This window comes from Herpailurus yagouaroundi, unplaced genomic scaffold (assembly GCF_014898765.1).
Source record: "Herpailurus yagouaroundi ecotype Mexico unplaced genomic scaffold, PumYag 100, whole genome shotgun sequence".
Lineage (NCBI taxonomy): Eukaryota > Metazoa > Chordata > Mammalia > Carnivora > Felidae > Herpailurus > Herpailurus yagouaroundi.
Window position 1 is genome coordinate 83,949,727 of NW_024412391.1, and position 19,738 is coordinate 83,969,464.

At 37.8% G+C, this 19,738-nt stretch overlaps 1 protein-coding gene and 1 non-coding gene across 3 annotated transcripts in view; both read left to right on the forward strand.

Moving 5' to 3' along the window:
* The window catches only part of LOC121028884 (B-cell receptor-associated protein 29), a 57,625-nt gene that overhangs the window by 14,107 nt on the left and 23,780 nt on the right, over window positions 1–19,738 (forward strand). For both annotated transcript variants that reach the window (XM_040472934.1, XM_040472933.1), the window contains exon 6: window positions 3,544–3,652. In XM_040472934.1, the coding sequence (XP_040328868.1) occupies window positions 3,544–3,652 (109 nt within the window). The remainder of the gene's footprint in view (window positions 1–3,543; window positions 3,653–19,738) is intronic.
* On the forward strand, window positions 6,818–6,949 carry LOC121029020 (small nucleolar RNA U109). Its single transcript, XR_005789542.1, has one exon. It is a non-coding gene; the product is annotated as a small nucleolar RNA U109 (small nucleolar RNA).

Below are 19,738 nucleotides of genomic sequence, written 5' to 3' on the forward strand. Positions count from 1 at the left end.
CTTTTTTTTTTTTTTGTTTGTTTATTTGTTTTTTGTTTTCCTCTCCTTTGATTCCATGCTGTCCTGGTTTCCTGCTTCCTGTGTATCTTGACCCAGTCAATGGCCCTAGATCATCTGAGATGTACAGATTTGCTGAGCTAAACCTAGTACATGTGAGGGAGAAAATTTGTGAGTTGTACATCGATACTATCAGTGCCCAGAGTGTAACTAATTGACCAAGAAAAGCCAGAGGTCAAAATATGAAAGATAACTTCTGTTTTAAGATACTTTGTGTAGATTTTGAAATACTAGCTCATAAAATATAAAATTAGTGAAACAATTCTTTATTCCGTGTCAGAGACACCTTATTGAATGGAAGGCACTTTATCCTGAGATCCAAGACACTTAGGTACCAGTCCTAACTCTCTCAGTAATTATCATTGTGGTCTGGGGCAAGCCACCTTGTATGTTCTGAGCTTCAGGGTTATAAATAGTGGCTAGCATTCTGCTGGGTACTGCTTCATATGCTTCACAGGAACGTGTCAATTCTCGCAACAACCCCACGAAGTTGGTACTGTTATTATCTGCATTTTATACACGAGGAAGCGGAAGCATAGTGTTAAATGACTTGCGCAAAACCATTCAGCTAATAAACCACAAAAGCAAGATTTGAATCCAGGCAGAGTGGCTCTAGAATCCACACCCTTAACCACATTGTTTTGTGACTTTTTGTTACTCTTATAAAATGACTTGCAGATGGTGCCTGAGACCCCTTTCTGTTCTGACATTCAGTTCATTAAGTGAAACAGTTATGAAAGACCAATGAACTTTTAATTTAACTGCTTTAAAATGACAACAGTGATGGAGCTTTATTTCTTACTAGCTTTTTGTCCAGCCCTTGCCAAGGTGGTATAAGGTAGGTGGACAGTGAGCACGTGCAGGATTGTAGCCAGTGGCTAGCTATTGAATTTCAGTTCCAGGGCTCTTGGTCTTTCTCCAGCATCAAGTCACACATAATAAATTTAGACAAGTTTGCAGGTGCAATAATGAAAGCTTATTTACAAGACCAACACAAATCCACCTTTTCCAAGTCAATGGCATAATAATTCAAGCAGTCAGTGTAAACATTCCTGCAACTCAGTGGTTCTCTTCCAATTTGGGTAATCACTGAAGACTGTGTGAACTGAAATCAGTGAAATAACAGCTAGGATTATTTTGAACTTGAAGTGGCAACAAATTTATAGAGATTTGAAAAAATTCTTGTTTCTACTCTTTAAAAAAAATTTTTTTTTAATTTTGAAGATAGGCAGTTCCTTAAGTATACACTTTAGTTTTTTGTCTCCTAACAATATTAGAGCTTTTGTTCTTCTGAGCTGCCTAATATCTGTTATAACACAATGATACTGTATTTGATCTTGTGCTACCATTTTTATGTTCTTGTCTCATCCTCTCCATTAGATTGAAGTTAGGTGAGAGCAGAGTCCATGTTTTTCTTACATTTTTATCCCTTATATCATCTAGTTGTACAAACTGTAACGTATTTGCATGTGGCCCATGCTCAGTAGAACTTGGTGAGTTTCGTTTATTGCTTACATGAGAAAAGGAATCACCTTGTAGTAGAAATTCTTTTCTGTCACTTTGTCTAAAATTGTCCTAAGCTGGGGCGCCGGGGTGGTGCAGTCAGTTAAACGTCCGACTCTTGATCTCAACTCAGGTTGTGATCTCTAGTTTTGTGAGTTCGAGCCCCGCATTGGGCTTTGTGCTGACAGCTCAGAGCCCGAAGCCTCCTTCGGATTCTGTGTCTCCCTCCCTTTCTGCCCCTCCCTTTCTCGCACTCTCTCTCTCTCAAAAAAAAAAAAAAAAAAAAAAAAAAAATACTACCGCTAATGTCATCCTCAATGGATAAAAACTGAGAGCTTTCCTGACCTTAGGGATGTCCACTCTCACTTCTGTTATTCAACATAGTATTGGAAGCCTTAGCCTCGGCAATCAGACAACATAAAAGAAATAAAAGGCATCCAAACTTTTGCACCCCTGGTGGGAATGCAAACTGGTGCAGCCATTCTGGAAGACAGTATGGAGGTTCCTCAAAAAATTAAAAATAGAACTACCCTACGACCCAGCAATTGCACTACTAGGTATTTATCCACGGGATACAGGTATGCTGTTTCAAAGGGGCACATGCACCCCAGTGTTTATAGCAGCACTGTCAACAATAGCCACACTGTAGAGAGAACCCAAATGTCCAGATGAATGGATAAAGAAGATGTGGTATATATTTACAATGGAGTATTTCTCAGCAATCAGAAAGAATGCAATCTTGCCATTTGCACCTATGTGGGTGGAACTAGAGGGTATTATGCTAAGCGAAATTAGAGAAAGACAGATATCATATGACTTCACTCATATGAGGACTTTAAGACACAGAACAGATGAACATAAGGGAAGGGAAGCAAAAATAATATAAAAACAGGGAGGGGGACAAAACATAAGAGACTCTTAAATATAGAGAACAAACAGGGTTGCTGGAAGGAGGGGTTGTGGGATGGGCTAAATGGGTAAAGGGCATTAAGGAATCTACTCCTGAAATCATTGTTGTACTGTATGCTAACTAACTTGGAAGTAAATTAAAAAATAAATAAATTATTAAAAAATAAACATTAAAAAAAAATTGTCCTAAGCTGCTTTTTTACCTGACTGTGGAAGCTGTCAGTATCAAGTTACTGCCACTTTAAATAACCCATGCCAATGTGTAAGTATTTTATTTTTCAACCATTAACCTAATTTACCTTTTGTGGTAACTTAATTTTTTTTTTAATTTCTTTAAGATAATTCAGCTTCTTAATTCTATTGACAGTGATGGTTTCCTTCTAGATATACAGAATTCTGAAATATTTTAATATTCAGATCTTAATTTTTCTTGCCTAAAAAAGAAAATCTACAACCAGATAATAAACATTTTAAAAACCAGCATAGATTTCAAAATAGAGCATTGTAAAAGATTAATAAAAGTAATTTGGGGACTGTTCAATGACTATTCAAAATTTGGTAAAATTTTCCAGGCATAGAGCTGGCCTTGTCATTTTACGCTTATCCATCCTGGCATTATACTCTTTTTTCTTTTTTTTTTTTTTTTTACAGATGGGTCTACATAAAAATAGTCTGAGTAGACAGCTCTGTAATTGGAACATAATGGTTTACCAATTAATATACTCAGAACTAGTTTTTTTCCCTTAGATTTACATCACACACATAATGGAAGAAAAGGCATCACATTATTTACCTAAGTACTTTTTGAAAATATAATTTAATTATAGCCCAACCAGAAATCCTTATTTTCATTTCAGAGATTCAACCTTAGTAAGAAGAAATATTTTTTTGTTTTTTTTTGCCAAATATCAAGTTTCCGCAAAAGTGTATCGTAGAAAATTATAAAATACTTAAAGGATAAAGAATAAAATAAAGACCAATAATTTTAAATACATTATTCAGCCTATGTCCTGAAATAATACCTCATTGTTGCCATATAAGCTTACTTCTTTCTATAACTCTCTTTTCTAATAGCTTTTGAAAAACTGTGTCAATGAAGAGGAACACATTTTGGAAGCAGAAAATAAAAAACTAATAGAAGACCAGGAAAAACTGAAAACTGAATTAAAGAAGACTTCAGATGGTAACTTTGTGCGCATGTGTAAAAGTGGAAAGAGTAGCATGATCTCTTATGCTGTTAAACTTCACTGTTTTTCCTAAAACAAAACTAATGGCTCAGTGTTCTTCTGAAGAAAAGACTAAAAGTGACCTATTTATAAGTTCCTGCTCAAATATGAAGATAAAACATGGTTTCAGCCAAGAGAAACATACTCTGTTATACAGAAAAACATGTAGGTGTTTCAGATCTGTGTTGTAAATACAGATGTTCCTGCCTTAGTGAAAGAGCTCTGTTCTGGAAAAGTTGCTTGTCAATACATTTTTGGAAAATGAGTCACATTTTTCCATTATAGTATGTTGCTCCTTTGAAAGAAGCAATCCCAAGAGGACAGTTTTGGTTACAGGAAAATCTATTGCTTATCTCATACCCTGATATTTCCTACCTGCCAGATATAAGGAAAGCATTCCTTGAAAAGAGATGGATAGTATAGAGTCAACAGCAATCTGGGATGCCAGCTGCCAGTTTGAATGGCTTATTCCAAAATACATTTCAGTCAGGACTTGGGAAGGCAGCTGTTTCTGTTTTTTGGTCTTTGAAAAATAATTTTGACAGCATTTTCTTTTTCTTTGTCAAAGAAAAAAATGTTATTTCTTGTAGCCACATAACATAGAGAAGTAGGTACCCCAAGTCCAATGTCATCCCAGGAAACTCTGAATAAAAATTTGTGGCTTGACCCCTGGGCAGCATGCTTGCATATAACAGATATTCGTTGATGTTGTCCAGACAATGGGGGACCTCTCAGCCAGCCAGAGTTAAAATAATGATCAGTGCATAGACCTTCTCTGATCTCAAATCTCTTCCACTACTTTATGTGAGAGGTAAATTAAAAAAATGTTCAGTGACTGAATGAAGGACCTGCTTTATACCATTTGTAAGTTTATATTTTTTTAAAAAGATCTTGGCTTAGTAAAAGTTTTTTTTTATAATATAACTTGCTTTTATTGATTATACGTTTACAATATTTGGATAGAGTTTACTTTATCAAGATGTATTTGAATTTGATATGAAAAGCCCAGAGATAAAAGCTTATTCTGTAAAAACAAAACAAAACCAAAATCCATAGGATATTTCATATGATATAAAATTCTTTAATCACTTTCCTACTTCTTATTTAAAGTGAAGAAAGATTTCTTTAGAGGCAGTAAGTTAAAAAATCAGTTACTCTTCTAGACAAAGGTAATGTATTATGTGGTTGGTATAGTATAGCCCCACATTCCTTGTTGGTGTTGTTCTGTCTTCTGTCATTACAAAAGATTTGGAACAAGATCAAGAAGTTTTAACATTTATATGAATACAAATGTAGTAATCACCTACCGTCTGTATTAGACATTTAAGAAGAGAAGCAGTATTCTTTTTTTTTTTTTTTTTTTAACCCAGCATAAAATATTGCTGCTGCTAATCCTTTTGAAGAATGCAAGGAACTATTTCCAAAATACCTTTAATTAAAGTAAAAAAAAAATTGTTTCAAAATCTTGCTTTTTTTCATACCTGCCCTGGCATAATGTAAAAAGGGTGGTACAAAAGTAAAAGACAGACAATCGGGTATTTGCTCTGCTACACCTCTCTTTGGCGAGTTTAGTTTCTTTTTCCTTTTCCTTTGAAAATCCCAACTCTGAGATATTTTGAACTTTGCGTAAGTCTGCCTAAGTCTGAGTTATAACTCTACACCTAATTTTATTTTAAAGTAATGTGAAGAAACTCAGGACTTCTTCAACAGACAATTCAGATGTTTGAAGCAGCTGAACTCTGATAATATAGGTGTTGTGTTTATAATCTGATAGCAAGAGATACCAGCAGAATTCTGTGTTTAAAGTGTAGACTGCAACACTACTTTCAAAGTAATCGGAGTTGAGGTCAAAGCAGATTTTACCTGCTTGAGCACGTCCTGTTAGGTTTCTGCAAGATGTGTAATATTTTATGAACACATTTTATCTACCCAAAATTATTATTTTACACACAGTATTAATGACCTTGAGAAGATCAAAGTTCCATTTCTGAAAGAGATATATCTTTGGCTATGGTCTCTTGACGTATTCCAGTCGAATTCATTAAAGCAAGAGCTAAGAAATTACATAAATTAATAGAGCAAGATTCAGATGAATTCACTAGCACAATGCTTTGTACCAGGTACCATTCAAACATAGCCATTGATTTCTCACATTGAGGGTATTAAGGCTGACGGTGCTTAAGAAATGTTTCAGAGAGTTCTTTTTTTATATTTGAAAATTAAGTAGAAAAGCAATGTGGTTTGTCTTTTGATGGAGGCAAATAGTATTTTCAATGTGAATTTTCTTACCCTTGGTGTTTGTTTAATCCAAGTGAAACATTTTCTCCAAAGTATACTAGTGGAGATAAAGCGTAAATATAAGTGTTTATTTAAACTGGTTAGCCTCAAGTTGGAAAAGTGGTGTTCCAAAAGCAGTGGTAAGAATATTCTATTAGTCGTGCCAAACACTCCATCAGTTTTTAATCACCAGCTCAGATTTGGGCCGGAGTTAGTAAATTGTCTGTGCTTCAGTGCAGTAACATGGCCCTAGTCATCCAAAAGAGAGCATGCATGTCCCAAAGCACCTAATTTATATTCAGGACTAACTTAGTCAGGTGTAAGGACCTGATCTATCATTTTTAATGATCTGTTTAACAATAACTCTGATATCCCAGTATGTGGAGTAATTGGGAAAGGGCACTGCCATGAAAAATGAGAACTTAAGCTTTGAAGAATTTACAAAGCTCTCAAAATTAGAAAGAAAAAAAAAAGCTCTCATAATAAAAATAGATCTTGTATGTGATGGAAAACTTTATGATGTCTGAGGAGACTGACTTCAAAAGAGTTTCCCAAGATAGCTACTGGTTTTTATTCTTACAAATAAATACCTTCTTGGCATTTATTCTTATTAATAAATACCTTGTCGGTATGTATTCTTATAACAAGATGAAACATGCTGTTCAATCATTGCATACATTCAGGCAATGGTAAATGTTAGATATGATTTTAAAAGCGGTTGAGTTTTGGGGCACCTGGCTGGCTCAGTCAGTAAAGCATGTGACTCTTGACAGCAGGGTCATGAGTTCAAGCCCACATTGGGCATAGAGCTTACTTTAAAAAAAGAAAGTGATTTTCCACAAAAGTTTCATGTGGAAATGTCTCCTCATTCCTTTATGAGCAGGACTGTATTCACAGCATGCTGCATTTTAAAAGGAGTGCTCAGAGCCACCGATCTTACAGTAGAGATTGAATAGTAGCCTGTATCTCCTGCATAAAGGGAAAAAAAGAAGAAAAGACAAAAAAGTGATTAGAGCAAATTTCTTGACCCTGGCTTTATCCTCCCTCCCTCCTCTTTCCTTCCCTCCTTCTTTTCTTCCTTCCTCTTTCATTCCATCAACAATTTTTTTAAAGAACTTTTCAATTATTTATTGTGAGATCTTTTAACATAAGACATAAGCTTTTTTTTTCAACTTTTTTTTTTTAACATTCATTTTTGAGAGACAGAGCATGACAGGGAAGGGGCAGAGAGAGGGAGACACAGAATCTGAAGCAGGCTCCAGGCTCCGAGCTGTCAGCACAGAGCCCAAGGCGGGGCTTGAACTCACGAACTGTGGGATCATGACCTGAGCCAAAGTTGGACGCTCCACTGACTCAGCCACCCAGATGCCCCAAGACGTAAGCTTTTTATACAGATTTAAAACTGAGGGCTTTCCACTTCCTTACAGATGAATTATTTGAGCCATCTATCTAAAAATAAGTTGTCAAAGTCCAACATAAGCATGTTTTACGGTTGAAAATTTTTGTGAGCATCAACTGTCTTTAATTTGCAGCTATATCAGAGGCACCATCTAATTTTAAAGTTAATACTTTAAAAAATTGTTAGTTTTGGTCATATTTTTTGCTTTATTTTAATGAGTTTTTATGATTTAAATGAGAAATTCAAACTTTTCTCCTCTCCTTACACATCTGGAAGTTTCTGCCTCTTTGCCATCTCCTTCCCTTCTCTTAATAACTGAAGAAAAGTCCATATTAAAAAATAATGGTACGGTTTGTATGATGGGTGTGACAATAGGCAATATGTACCTTATAGTACATTAAGTAAGCAAAAAAAAAAAAAAAAAAAAAAAAAAAAAAGTGCACCAAACTATTAATAGCAGTTATCTTTGGTATATACAAAGAATTTTTTTTCTGCAGTTGAAATTATTTTCTGTAATGAATTTCTTTTACTTGTATAGTGGAAAGGGTCAAAAAAAACCCCAAAACTGTTTTTCCCAAATATCCAGGTAATCTAAGGCATTCAGTTTTTAGCTTAAATTATCTAATCGATTGACTCTATTCTCTACTTTGGGAATAAATACTACATATTAGGAGTTGTGTAACCTTTTCTAAGTGACCTGGGTCACAGTACAAAACCTGAAAATACATGAGATCATTCTGGTCAAGTCACTGACCCTTTTTAGGCCACAGTTTTCTCTTCTGTTAGGGAACAGGCTTGTTAACCTTTAATGTCTGTGTTATCTCCAAATAATGTAATTAAGCAAAAGTGACCATCAAGAACTGTTTTCATTGTGGCTTTTTGACCCTTCAAATTGTATTTATTTTTCATTCGAGAAAGCTTTTCACCGTAAGTTACCTTTCTCCCAAACTGAAGTTCAGCAGGTGGTTAATTAAGCCATATTCCTCACAGGAGAAAAATGCTTCGTGTAGGCTTAGAATCATTAGGACAGGGCCTGGCATGTTTTATACACCCATTAGCTCATAGCCCAAGTGTGTTGTATGGAAAGGAGCTACAAATCTTAACCCTCTTGGGTGGGACATAACTATTTCTCACTAGGTTATAGTGTGGCTGTTTGTTTAGAACATCTCCTAGAACACAGATATGGAATAATCAAACTGCTGGAAAGGAGAAATGATTTAAGTAAAGAAAGCATTACATTCTTTTCATTATAAATATTAAGGAAATAAAAAATGAGAATAGATCTTTAGAGCTTTTCTCTCCGAGTGTCTTTCCTTAGGGAATTATAACACAAAGTAGTCTCTATAAGGCTTAAACGGGGTACTGAATTTTTTTTCTTTTTTTCTTTTATCAGAATGTCCATATACATAAATCCTAAAAGTCAAAAGTACTACAAGCCTTACAATGAAAAACAGCACTTCCCTGGGACCCATCTCCAGAAACAGCTACATTCAACTCATTTAGCTATTTCTTCTGCTATTCACCTCCAGATTTCTAAATGCAATGTTTAGGTAGCTATTTTTTGATCTTTCAGTGTGTGGGATTTTATCTTTGACTCTCTTATGCGGAAGAGAAGCACTCAGCCCTTACATCTTTCCCAATTCCTTAGACACACTTCCATCCCCCTATCACTCCCATATAAGCATATCATAATTTTTATTACATTATTATGATTATATATCTATCATTCATCATCATCATGAGGACCCCTTTGCCTTTTTCCTGTGTTGATACCCTCTTTCCTGGATTCCATGCCTTCCATTTTTTATGTGTTCTCTCCTTTTGGTAGAACATATCATCTAGTAGAGTACATGAAAGATAAACAATTTGAAGCCATGAATGTCTGAAAATAATTATTTTCTGAAATAACTATCATTATTTTAGCCTCACCCTTGGTTGAAAAATGTTGAACCTCAGAAATTTGAATGCAGTGCTCCATTACCTTCTTGATTCTGTTGTTTCTGTTGACATGGCCAGAGTCATTCCAGTCTTTTTATATATGGCCTGTTTCATTTTGTTCTGCCTTCTGGAAACTTGTGGAATCTCTCTCTCCCCAGGGTTATAAAATTTCATCATGAGAGAGATTTTAGGAGACAGAACCAACAAGATTTGGGGAATGAGAGAAACTAGGAATTTAAGACAACCCCTCGTTTCTAATTTGGTTGACTAGGTAGGTAATACTGTTAACCTAGATCAAAACCAAAAGAGATGTGGGGTGCTTTCTTTTATTTGGAGAGAGGGAAAGCAGATAAGTTTGATTATAAATGGGTATCCTAGTGAATATGCCCAAAGAACAGTTGGAAATACAAATTGGAAGCTTGGAGGAAAGGTCCTCTCAAGCTAGAATCTAAGCCATCATACATATGGATAACTCTGATAGTTAAATCAAGGAGTTAACAGGAATGTCAAGGAAGACTGTATTGAGTGAGAAGGAAGAGGTCTGAACACAGAATGCTGGTACATCCAACTTTTGAGGATTAAGCTGAGAATAGTCATCAGAGGAATCATCAGAGGTTCTACCTGATAACGATTCACTTCCGACCATTTAATTCTCAGTCATTTAACTAGTAGTAAAGATTCCCTGGATTCCAGTCAGATACCTCTGCTTTGCAGTGTGTGTTAATAATATTAAGCCTACTGATGGCCACGAAGATATTACTAATACAAATTCTAAGTGTATTCTTCTAAAATTTTTAAATATCTTTGAAAGATATTTTGAAATTGCAAGAAGGAACAGAGTGTATGAGAAGTGTATGGCTAATGTAAGTTGGCAGAAGTTAGGATATATGAGGAATCTGAAGCTTGGGAAGCAGAGGCTGTTGTTCAGCCATGCTCCCTCCTCTCTCCCAGGACTACCGAACGGATTTCCACAGTTTCATCTTTTCTTCCAAATTTGAAAACTTCTCAATTATTGACAAGAGATTGCTGTTGAGGTCAATTTTATATTCCCAAGACTTCTGAAGGTTTGTATTTCAGAATGTATATGTAATCCTAAGGGTTACATATTAAGAGGATTTTAGCAAGATGCAGTTTTTGCTCAGTTTCATCTATGAACTTTTACTCATACCTGCCGCCTACAAAGTATTGTGCTCCATGCTGTGAGGGACACCAAGGTGGATACATTGTTATCCCAGTCTTCAAGGATATCTAGTGAGAAAGGTAGATAACTGGTAACAAGAAGGTGAGGCAAGGGGATAACCGAACTGAGGGTAGTTTAACACAAAAGGCTGTTGTAGCACAGAGGAGAGAGTGCTTCATTCTCACTGGCAGAGGTGAGGAAAAATGCATAGGGGAGTATGTCATTTGAGCTTGGTCTCAAAGATGAGTGGGATTTCAGAAGCAGAGATGAGCTGTGTCTTCCCCTAGCCTCAGGAATGTACACAATCCAAGGATGAGAGGCCACTGTGCCTGAGCAGATGGTTTATGGCCAGGCTTGTGGCAAGAGTAATGAGGCTGGCAAGGAATCTGAGATAAGGTCTGGGGGCCGTGAGTACCATGCTTACAGATCCAGCATTTATTCTCAAGTAGGCATAGAGGCTGCAGCAGAGTTTTAGCAAGACAATGTAGAGCCAGAAATAGTCTTGTACCAAATACTTTGTAGACAAAGATTTAGATAGGGAAGAAAGAATAAAATAACTCTTAAATGTGTAAGTGGTTTTTTTTTAAAGAATTCTCTTGCACAGTTTGTTTAAAAATGCCGAAAGTGTGTAATGTTTGGAAGTGCGGAGTTTAAAGTTACTCAGGCTTTGTTTGAGACCAGCTTTTGTGTATTAGCCTCTCTGTGACCTTCGGGAAGGTACTTACTCTAAGCTGTAGTTCTTCATGGAGTCACTGCATATAAAGCACACAGCCCAGTGCCTGGTCTGTGTTCAAATCACTAGGCTTTACCATTATTACTGTTGTTTTTGTTACTATTTCTGTCAGAAGAGTTTCCAAGTGAAATAGGGAATGACTGAAGCAAAAAAGAAAAGTTTATTCCTTAATTTTCAACCTAAAAATTTTTGTGAAACCTAATTTAAAGCATTTTACTCAAGTTAAGGGATAATTTTTCTGACTCTTACTTTCCAAATCCATGTAATATTGCCTTTCTGATATATCATAATGAAAAGGCAATCAAATTGAAGATAAAATCTTTTACGAGCTTCTAAACTGAAAAGGAGTAAAAGACCTTTCAGAGCCTGATCAGTGCTATAACATGCGATGGTAGATGTTTGAGCTGTTCATTTACTAATCAGATCTGAGGTTGGTTTACAAAACCAAAGTAAATTAATAGCACCGTTCTTTTCTGTGGGTATCTTGGAAAGATATCAGTTGGGCCCAGGTATTTTAAATACCCAGTGTTTCTGAGTGATGAACACCAAGGAGATGGATTTCTTTTTGCTTTCGAAGCTGGAGCAAGAGTTTTGCATTAGAGGGTAGCCTGATGAGGGCATCTCCATGTGAAAATCCACCCGGAGTCTCAGATCAACCTCCAAAATTAAATTTGTCATCTTCTCCAAATTATCCCCTCTTCAGGTTCCTGGATCAGAGCAATCAGGAAGGAAAAAAATCTGGAAAATTAAAGGAAGAAAAAAACCTTTTCTTCCTAAAATTAAATCTCCTTGAAACACCCCTTGTTTGGAAAGGATAGCCTTTGTTCTTCCTATAAGGAAAATTGATAGAGTTAAAATGGGAAACTTTTTAGGAGACTTCTTAAAATTTTCGGTATGATTTGGGCCCTCCTCTCATGTTCTGAAACTTTATTTTATAGTTCTTCTGAGTAAATTTATGGTTTAAGAGAAACTGATAAAACTTACAAGTGTTGTTTTAGGACAAGGGCTGGCAAACTATGGGCCAAATCCTTCCTGCCTGCTGCCTTGCTTTTATAAATTAAATTGTACTGGAACAAAGCCATGCTTATTCGTACACATATTTTCTATGACTACAGAGTTGAGTAGACTAGACAGAGTCTACATGGCACAGAAAAAAATATTTACTATCTGGCCCTTTATAGAAATAGTTTGGCAACCTGTCCTTAAGGTCTTCAAATAAAGAAGAGTACCTTTTCCAGTGTAAATGAGACAAAAAACTGATGCAGAAAAAAAATTGTTTCTGCTGTCAATATTGTTACAAATTTGGTGTGCATCTCAATGCTAGTTGAATATTGATCAGATAATTTAAGAAAGTACAGATACATATGTATAGTAAAGCTAGTTCTCTGTTTATAGTCAAAGCAAATTGTTGACTCCTTCAACTCTCCTATATGATGGGTTGACATTTCTTCTAGATTTCATGCATTGCTTCTGCTTACACATGAAATTGCTTTATAAAGCATACCCTTTCCATAGCAGTTTGTATAATCTCTACTTACACAGTGCCTTGCCTACAATGTACATCCTGCTTTTTAAGTGGAAAGCCAGCATATTAATATCGTTTATAATTATCCTTTGCTAACTAACAGATCCATAATTGTTTTCTTAAACATATTAGCACCTAACTAAGATTAATGGAGGAAGTCTTTATGCACGTACTGATGTTCCTTTTGCCAACAGCACATGCAGTGGGGCTGATTTGATTTATGAAATTAGAAAGTCTATTTATCAGTTCCCTGGTCCAGAGGACCAGTAATCTTCATAAGTATTAACATGCCCTAAGTCCACGTGTTTTCTAAAACACGAAAACACTTTTCCATGAACCTCATTAATATTCCCAGTAGCCCAGAATGTATGGGCAGGCAGTAGTATATGCAAAGTAATCATTCATTTCCTCTTTGTTCTTTGCAGGAGAAAAATGGATCTATATTTGGCTTTATTTATTAATGTTTACTGTATGATATAATTAGTTGTGCAGCTTTGTTTCCATTCCAAAAATGTCTTAATCCTCCTCTTGCAGAGTGAGCAGTCTTTTAAATCATGTCCCCATGTAGTCTTTATGCCTTTAGTGTGGCTTCATCATATTGCCACCAGAGTAGTTTTTTGGCACCGGAGATCGGATTTTATGCCTCTGAACTATTTAAAACTCTTTCTTGGTTCCTACCACCTTTATAGCTCTCCAGGATGGCACACATAATCTTCTGTGATCTGGCCCCCACCATCATCTCCAGCGTTGTCCCCCTGGGCTTGTCCAATCTAAATTTTATACTCCTACTTCATTAAATATCGTAGTTGATAGATCTCCTTACAGTGGGGTGTCATTACTTTTCACCTTTGCCCAAGCCTGTGGGTCTCCTTCCTTCTTCCTTCATTCCCACTGGTAGCTGTGCTCATCCTTCAGCTCCAACGTTGCCATGTCTAAGAAGCCTCCCTTGAGACGCCTTTCCAGCTGGATCGAGTGGCCACCTTGTGGGCTTCCGTATTGCTGCATAGTTGCTTATTTAACAGCATGCTCTGTAGAAATTATATTTTTATTCGTTTACCTTTCTTACTAGATTCTGAGTGCTGTGAAGAAACAGGGTACGCCTAAATCAACTCTGTCCACAGCATGCATCATGTGTTCTAAACACTGACTTTGGGGGCGCCTGGGTGGCGCAGTCGGTTAAGCGTCCGACTTCAGCCAGGTCACGATCTCGCGGTCCGTGAGTTCGAGCCCCGCGTCGGGCTCTGGGCTGATGGCTCGGAGCCTGGAGCCTGTTTCCGATTCTGTGTCTCCCTCTCTCTCTGCCCCTCCCCCGTTCATGCTCTGTCTCTCTCTGTCCCAAAAATAAATAGACGTTGAAAAAAAAATTTTTTTTTTTTAAATAAAAATAAACACTGACTTTGGTGCCCTCTCTTCCCCCCTTATCCAGTTTAGCTTATCCTAATTCTGTTCTTGCTAACTACTCATCTCCTTCATCTCCTTACTCCTTCACTGCTCTCTGCTCCCTGGTCCCTCAAGGACCTAACCCTGGTAATAAGCAAATATTCACCTGTTTGGCACCTGCACCCAAACATATCAGCATTGCTGAAGGGACCAACTTCTTGCTTTAAATAAATGGTCACTAAATTCTAAGGGGCCCTCAACACTACTTGGCAGTCCTATTACATTTATATAAAATCTCCTTTCCACTCTCCCAAAACTATCAGATCTCCTCTCACTTTGAAATTCTAAGTTCACCCCATTTCATTAGCACAAAGAATCAATCAGACAAAAACTTCATCTTCTCACCATCAAACTGCTATCCTCCTGCAGCTGGGCTCAAGCTTTATGCCTGTCCTTGGGTTCTAGTACATTCAGTTTCCATCCCTCATGTAGTGCTAGGGATCCCAATCTCAAGGGCTTTGTTTCTGCTGTTATTCAGGCACCAATTCGTGTCATCCTACAAGCATCCTCTGGGATCTCCTACCCAAAAAAATAAAAACAGAAACTTCCCTTCATCTCATATTCCTCCAGTTACTGCCCCATTTTTCTTGCTCTACTCATAACTCAATTTCTTATTTTCCTTTTAACTTTTTATTCAGGCATAATTTCAAACTCACAGGGAAGATGCAAGAATAGATGGACACATTCCTCTATACCCCACACTCAGTTACCCAATGGCAACACTTTACATTTGCATCATCCTTTCCTCTCACTCTCTTTGTAGCATTCTCTCACTTGTTTGGATATTTTCCAAATGTTGATTTTCTAATTCCCTTATTCCTTCTACATTTGTGAGATGCCACCCTGTTATAAGGAGGAATCTTCCTTTATCCTCTAGGTATTTGTTTAATACATTTGGTGGGTCACAACCCATTATGAACATTATGCTTTTTGTTCAGATTGTCTCTGATTTTGGCAGACTGTCTCAAGTTGGGCCTCGTGTCATCTTGTCATGTCCCCACGACGTAAGCACTTTCTTTCTGGTATTAAAAGAAATACTCCAAGCTCACCTTATACTTTTCCTCCTCCAGCCCTTGAATCAACCATTTCTCCAATGAGCCTTGGTTCCTCTAAGTGGAGAATGGTATTTGGAAAATAAGATCTGGATCATGGATGTGCCCGTTACTACTGGGGTGTCATTACTTAGAGGTTCTCTCAGGCAGACAGAATTGATAGAAACTTAAATTCCACCTCTTTAAGAAGGGACTCTTCCTGACTGCCCAGTCTAATGTGACTGTACAAGCAGTCACTGTGCCATCCCTCTGTCTTAACTTCTGCATGACACTTAGCACTTCATCGATCTGTGTATTGTGTGTCTTCCTCCCAGATTAGAAAATGGGTTTTGTGAGAACAGAGACCCTGTATCTTTTCCCTGTATCCTCAGCATTCACAAAAATGCCTCATGCCTAGTGAGTTTTTGAAGGAACAGATGCGTGGGTAACTCCCTTGTCTTGGGACAGTTTCATCTCTGTAGCAACTTCATCTTTTATGTCACAAACAACCGGAATCTCAGCAGTTAGAGACAAAAAGAAATATCGTCTTTGTTCCACCTATTCTTTTTTTTTTTTTTTTTAACATTTATTTATTATTGAGAGACAGAGAGAGACAGAGCATGAGCAAGGGAGGGGCAGAGAGAGAGGGAGACACAGAATCCAAAGCAAGCTCCAGGCTCCAAGCTGTCAGCACAGAGCCTGAAACAGGGCTTGAACCCATAAATCACGAGATCATGACCTGAGAAGAAGTCGGACGCTTAACCGACTGAGCCACCCAGGTACCCCATTTATTCCTCCTATTCTTGATGAAACAGGAAAGATTTGCCATCACTGGTAAGGAGCTTAATGCTCACTGCCCTTCTATATTTATTGTACATAATGACCATGATACATGATTGCATAGCAACTCTTCTTATGAACCCGAATTCTAAATATTTAATGTATTAAGCCCATGTTTCTTTACTAGAATATCTGTTTTTCCATTATTCACCATGCTCATTAAGTTTTTAAAATATCACCACTTGGAACTTGCCATTTGTTTTTTTTAATACATACTATAATACATAATACATAATTGAAAAACATCAAAAGATTCGATAATGAATAATGAATATTCTATCTGATCCTGTATGCATCGTGTTTTGTTGTGTTGTATTCCCATTGTACTTTTTTTAAATATATTTTTTAAATTTTATTCATTTTTGAGAGGCAGGGAGCGGAGAGAAAGAATCCAGAACGGGGTCAGCACCATCAGCATGGAGCCCAACACAGGGCTCAAACCCACAATCTGTGAGATCACGACCTGAACTGAAATCAAGAGTTGGACGTTTAACCAACTGAGCCACCCAGATGCGCCCTAAATAAATTTTTTATGTTAAAACAATTTAGATTTGGAGTACCTGGGTGGCTCAATCAACTGAGTGTCAGACTCTTGGTTTCGGCTCACAGTTTGTGGGTTTGAACCCCACGTCGGGCTCTGTGCTGACAATGCAGAACTCGCTTGGGATTCTCTCTCCCTCCCTCTCTCTCTGCACCCCCCCTCCAAAATAAGTAAATAAACTTTTAAAAACAATAGTTTAGATTTACCAAAAAAAAAAAGTGTAGAGAATTCCCATATACCCCACGCTCAGTTTCCTCTATTATTGATGGTATATGTTAATGTGGTACATATATAGAATTAGTGAACCAGTACTGATACAGTGTTTCTCTGTTGGCATTTATCTGATGTTTTTCTCATGATTAGACTAGGGTTATGGGATTTGAGGTGGAAGTCACAGAAGTAAAGTGCCATTTTCATCACATTACATTAAGAATACATACCAACATGATTTATCACTGTTGGTGTTGACCTTGATCACCTGGCTTTGGTGGTATTTGTCAGGGTTCTCTACTGTAAAGTCACCCTTTTTATTCCCTCTATGTATAGTGTATTTTTTGGAAGGAAGTCACTGTTCACAGCCCACCCTTAAGAAACGGCTACCTTCCTTGAGGGTGGAGTATCTACATATATTTGGAATTCTTCTGCCCAGATTTGTGTGTTTACCCTTATTTGTTAATTTCTTCTTTTATTTATGACAGTATGGAGTTAGGGGTATTCATTTTATACTTTGGAATGTAATTTAACACTGCTTTATTATTTATTTTTATTGCTCAAGTTGTTCTAGCTCTCTGGCCATTGAGAGCTCTTTTATTTGGCTTCCACATCCCTTTGACATATCCCCATCCATTATTGTGGATTTGTTTTGTCTTGGGTTTGTTTTTTGAGTACTTCCTTGTTATTGGACACTACAAGATGCTTCAGGCTGATCTTGCAATATCCAGCCTCATTTTTAGAGTCAGTGTTTTAGGTTCTTTGTTTCTTTTAATTGAACTGGATTCTGTAATACTGTTTGGTTTTTGTTTTTAATTTTCAGTTAGCATGAGATATTTGTAACATGATTATATTTTTATCAAAATATTTTTAAATGGTCTGTTTGCTTTGTGACCCCAGCTCTCTTGAAGATTTTTTAATTGAAGTATACTGGACACACAATGTCACATTGGTTTCACATGTACAACATAGTGATTCGACAACTCTGTACCTTATGCTGTGTTACCACAAGTGTAGCTACCACTGATCGGTTCACCATATGGTACTATTACAGTACCAGTGACTATATTTCCTATGCTGTGTTTTTCATCCCCGTGACTTATTCATTCCATCATTGGAATGAATGTTTTGTTTTATTAAAGATAGAATTGTTTTTAGTTGGAACCAAGATTCCGGTCAGGTGAATAAAGTGGTACCTCATTGTTTACCTGACATTTATCACAATCTCAGGAAATGAACTGGTTCCACACAAGTGAATTTTTCAGATGCTTAAAGCTTCGACTTCCTTCAAGGAACATATTTTAAGCACCTTCCATGTGCTAAGCACTGTGCTAGGTGCTCAGAACAGAGATAAGACACTGCTCTGTTTCTTGAGCAGGCCACACTCTAGGGGAAATAGCTGCACCCCAGCATGGTGGGTGCTATGCTGAAGGTGAGCTCAGGGTGAAGTAGAGCCAACAGTGGAGATTAAGGACAGTTTCTTTTCTTTTATTTTTTTAACGTTTATTTATTTTTGAGAGAAAGAGAGTGCACAAGCGGGGGAAGGGCAGAAAGAGAGGGGAACAGAGCATCTGAAGCAGCGTCTGTGCTGACAGCAGACAGCCCGATGTGGGGCTCAAACTCACGAACCTCTAAATCCTGACCTGAGCCAAAGTCAGATGCTTAACCAACTAAGGACAATTTCTTGACATTTCGAAGGATACGTGTTAGTTAGCCAGAGGAAATGGGAGCAAATGAGTGAGGCAGGGAGGTGAAGGGAGATGAGCACGGATGTTTGAACAAAATGAGCAGCATGTAACTAAAAGACTATGGCACTTTTGAAATACAAGTTGCCCAGTGTGACTGGAGCATAAAATAAGATGTCAGCAGTGGTGAGGGGAACAGTAGGCCTAGGATCCATCATGAAGGCCCTCATGTTTATGTGTTTACAACCGGGGGGCACTGTTGGAGGGTTCTTAGGCAGAGGAGCAATCACTTTGACAATACTGTGGCCAGTGAATGAGAGTAGCCAGGAAACTAAGTGAGGAATCCATTTCAAGAATCTAAACTAGAGATGAGGGGAGCACCTGGGTGGCACAGTCTGTTAAGCATCCGACTCTTGTTTCCCCATGTGCTGACAGCTCAGGGTCTGCCTGGGGTTCTTTCCCCGTCCTTCTCTCTGCACCTCCCCTGCTCACGTGCTCTTCTCAAAGAAATAAATATTAGAAGAAATAATACACCAAAGATGAGGGCAGTGGTAATGGAGATAGAGTGGATGGACTGATGAGCTGTAAAGAAAGTAGAATCAAAAAGCTTAGCATGGGGCGCCTGGGTGGCGCAGTCGGTTAAGCGTCCGACTTCAACCAGGTCACGATCTCACGGTCCGTGAGTTCGAGCCCCGCGTCGGGCTCTGGGCTGATGGCTCAGAGCCTGGAGCCTGTTTCCGATTCTGTGTCTCCCTCTCTCTCTGCCCCTCCCCCGTTCATGCTCTGTCTCTCTCTGTCCCAAAAATAAATAAACGTTGAAAAAAAAAATTAAAAAAAAAAAAAAAGCTTAGCAGATGTAAGTAAGCTTAAAAGAGAGTGGGTGACAATTGAAGTGATGAATAAAACAGACCTGACCTACATATATCTGGCAATATAGGCATGTACGGAAAAAAAAAAGTAGCTGTAATAAAATTTAAACCACTGGAGCGCCTGGGTGGCTCAGTCGGTTAAGCATCTAATTCTTGGTTTCAGCTCAGGTCATCATCTCATGATTCGTGAGATCAAGCCCCCCATCAGGCTGTGTGCTGAGGGCACAGAGCCTACTTGGGATTCTCTCTGTCTTTCTCCCTCTGCCCATCCCTCACACACTTGTGCGCGCGCTCTCTCTCTCTCTCTCTCTCTCTCTCTCTCTCTCAGAATAAATAAACTTAAACACACACACACACACACACACACACACACAC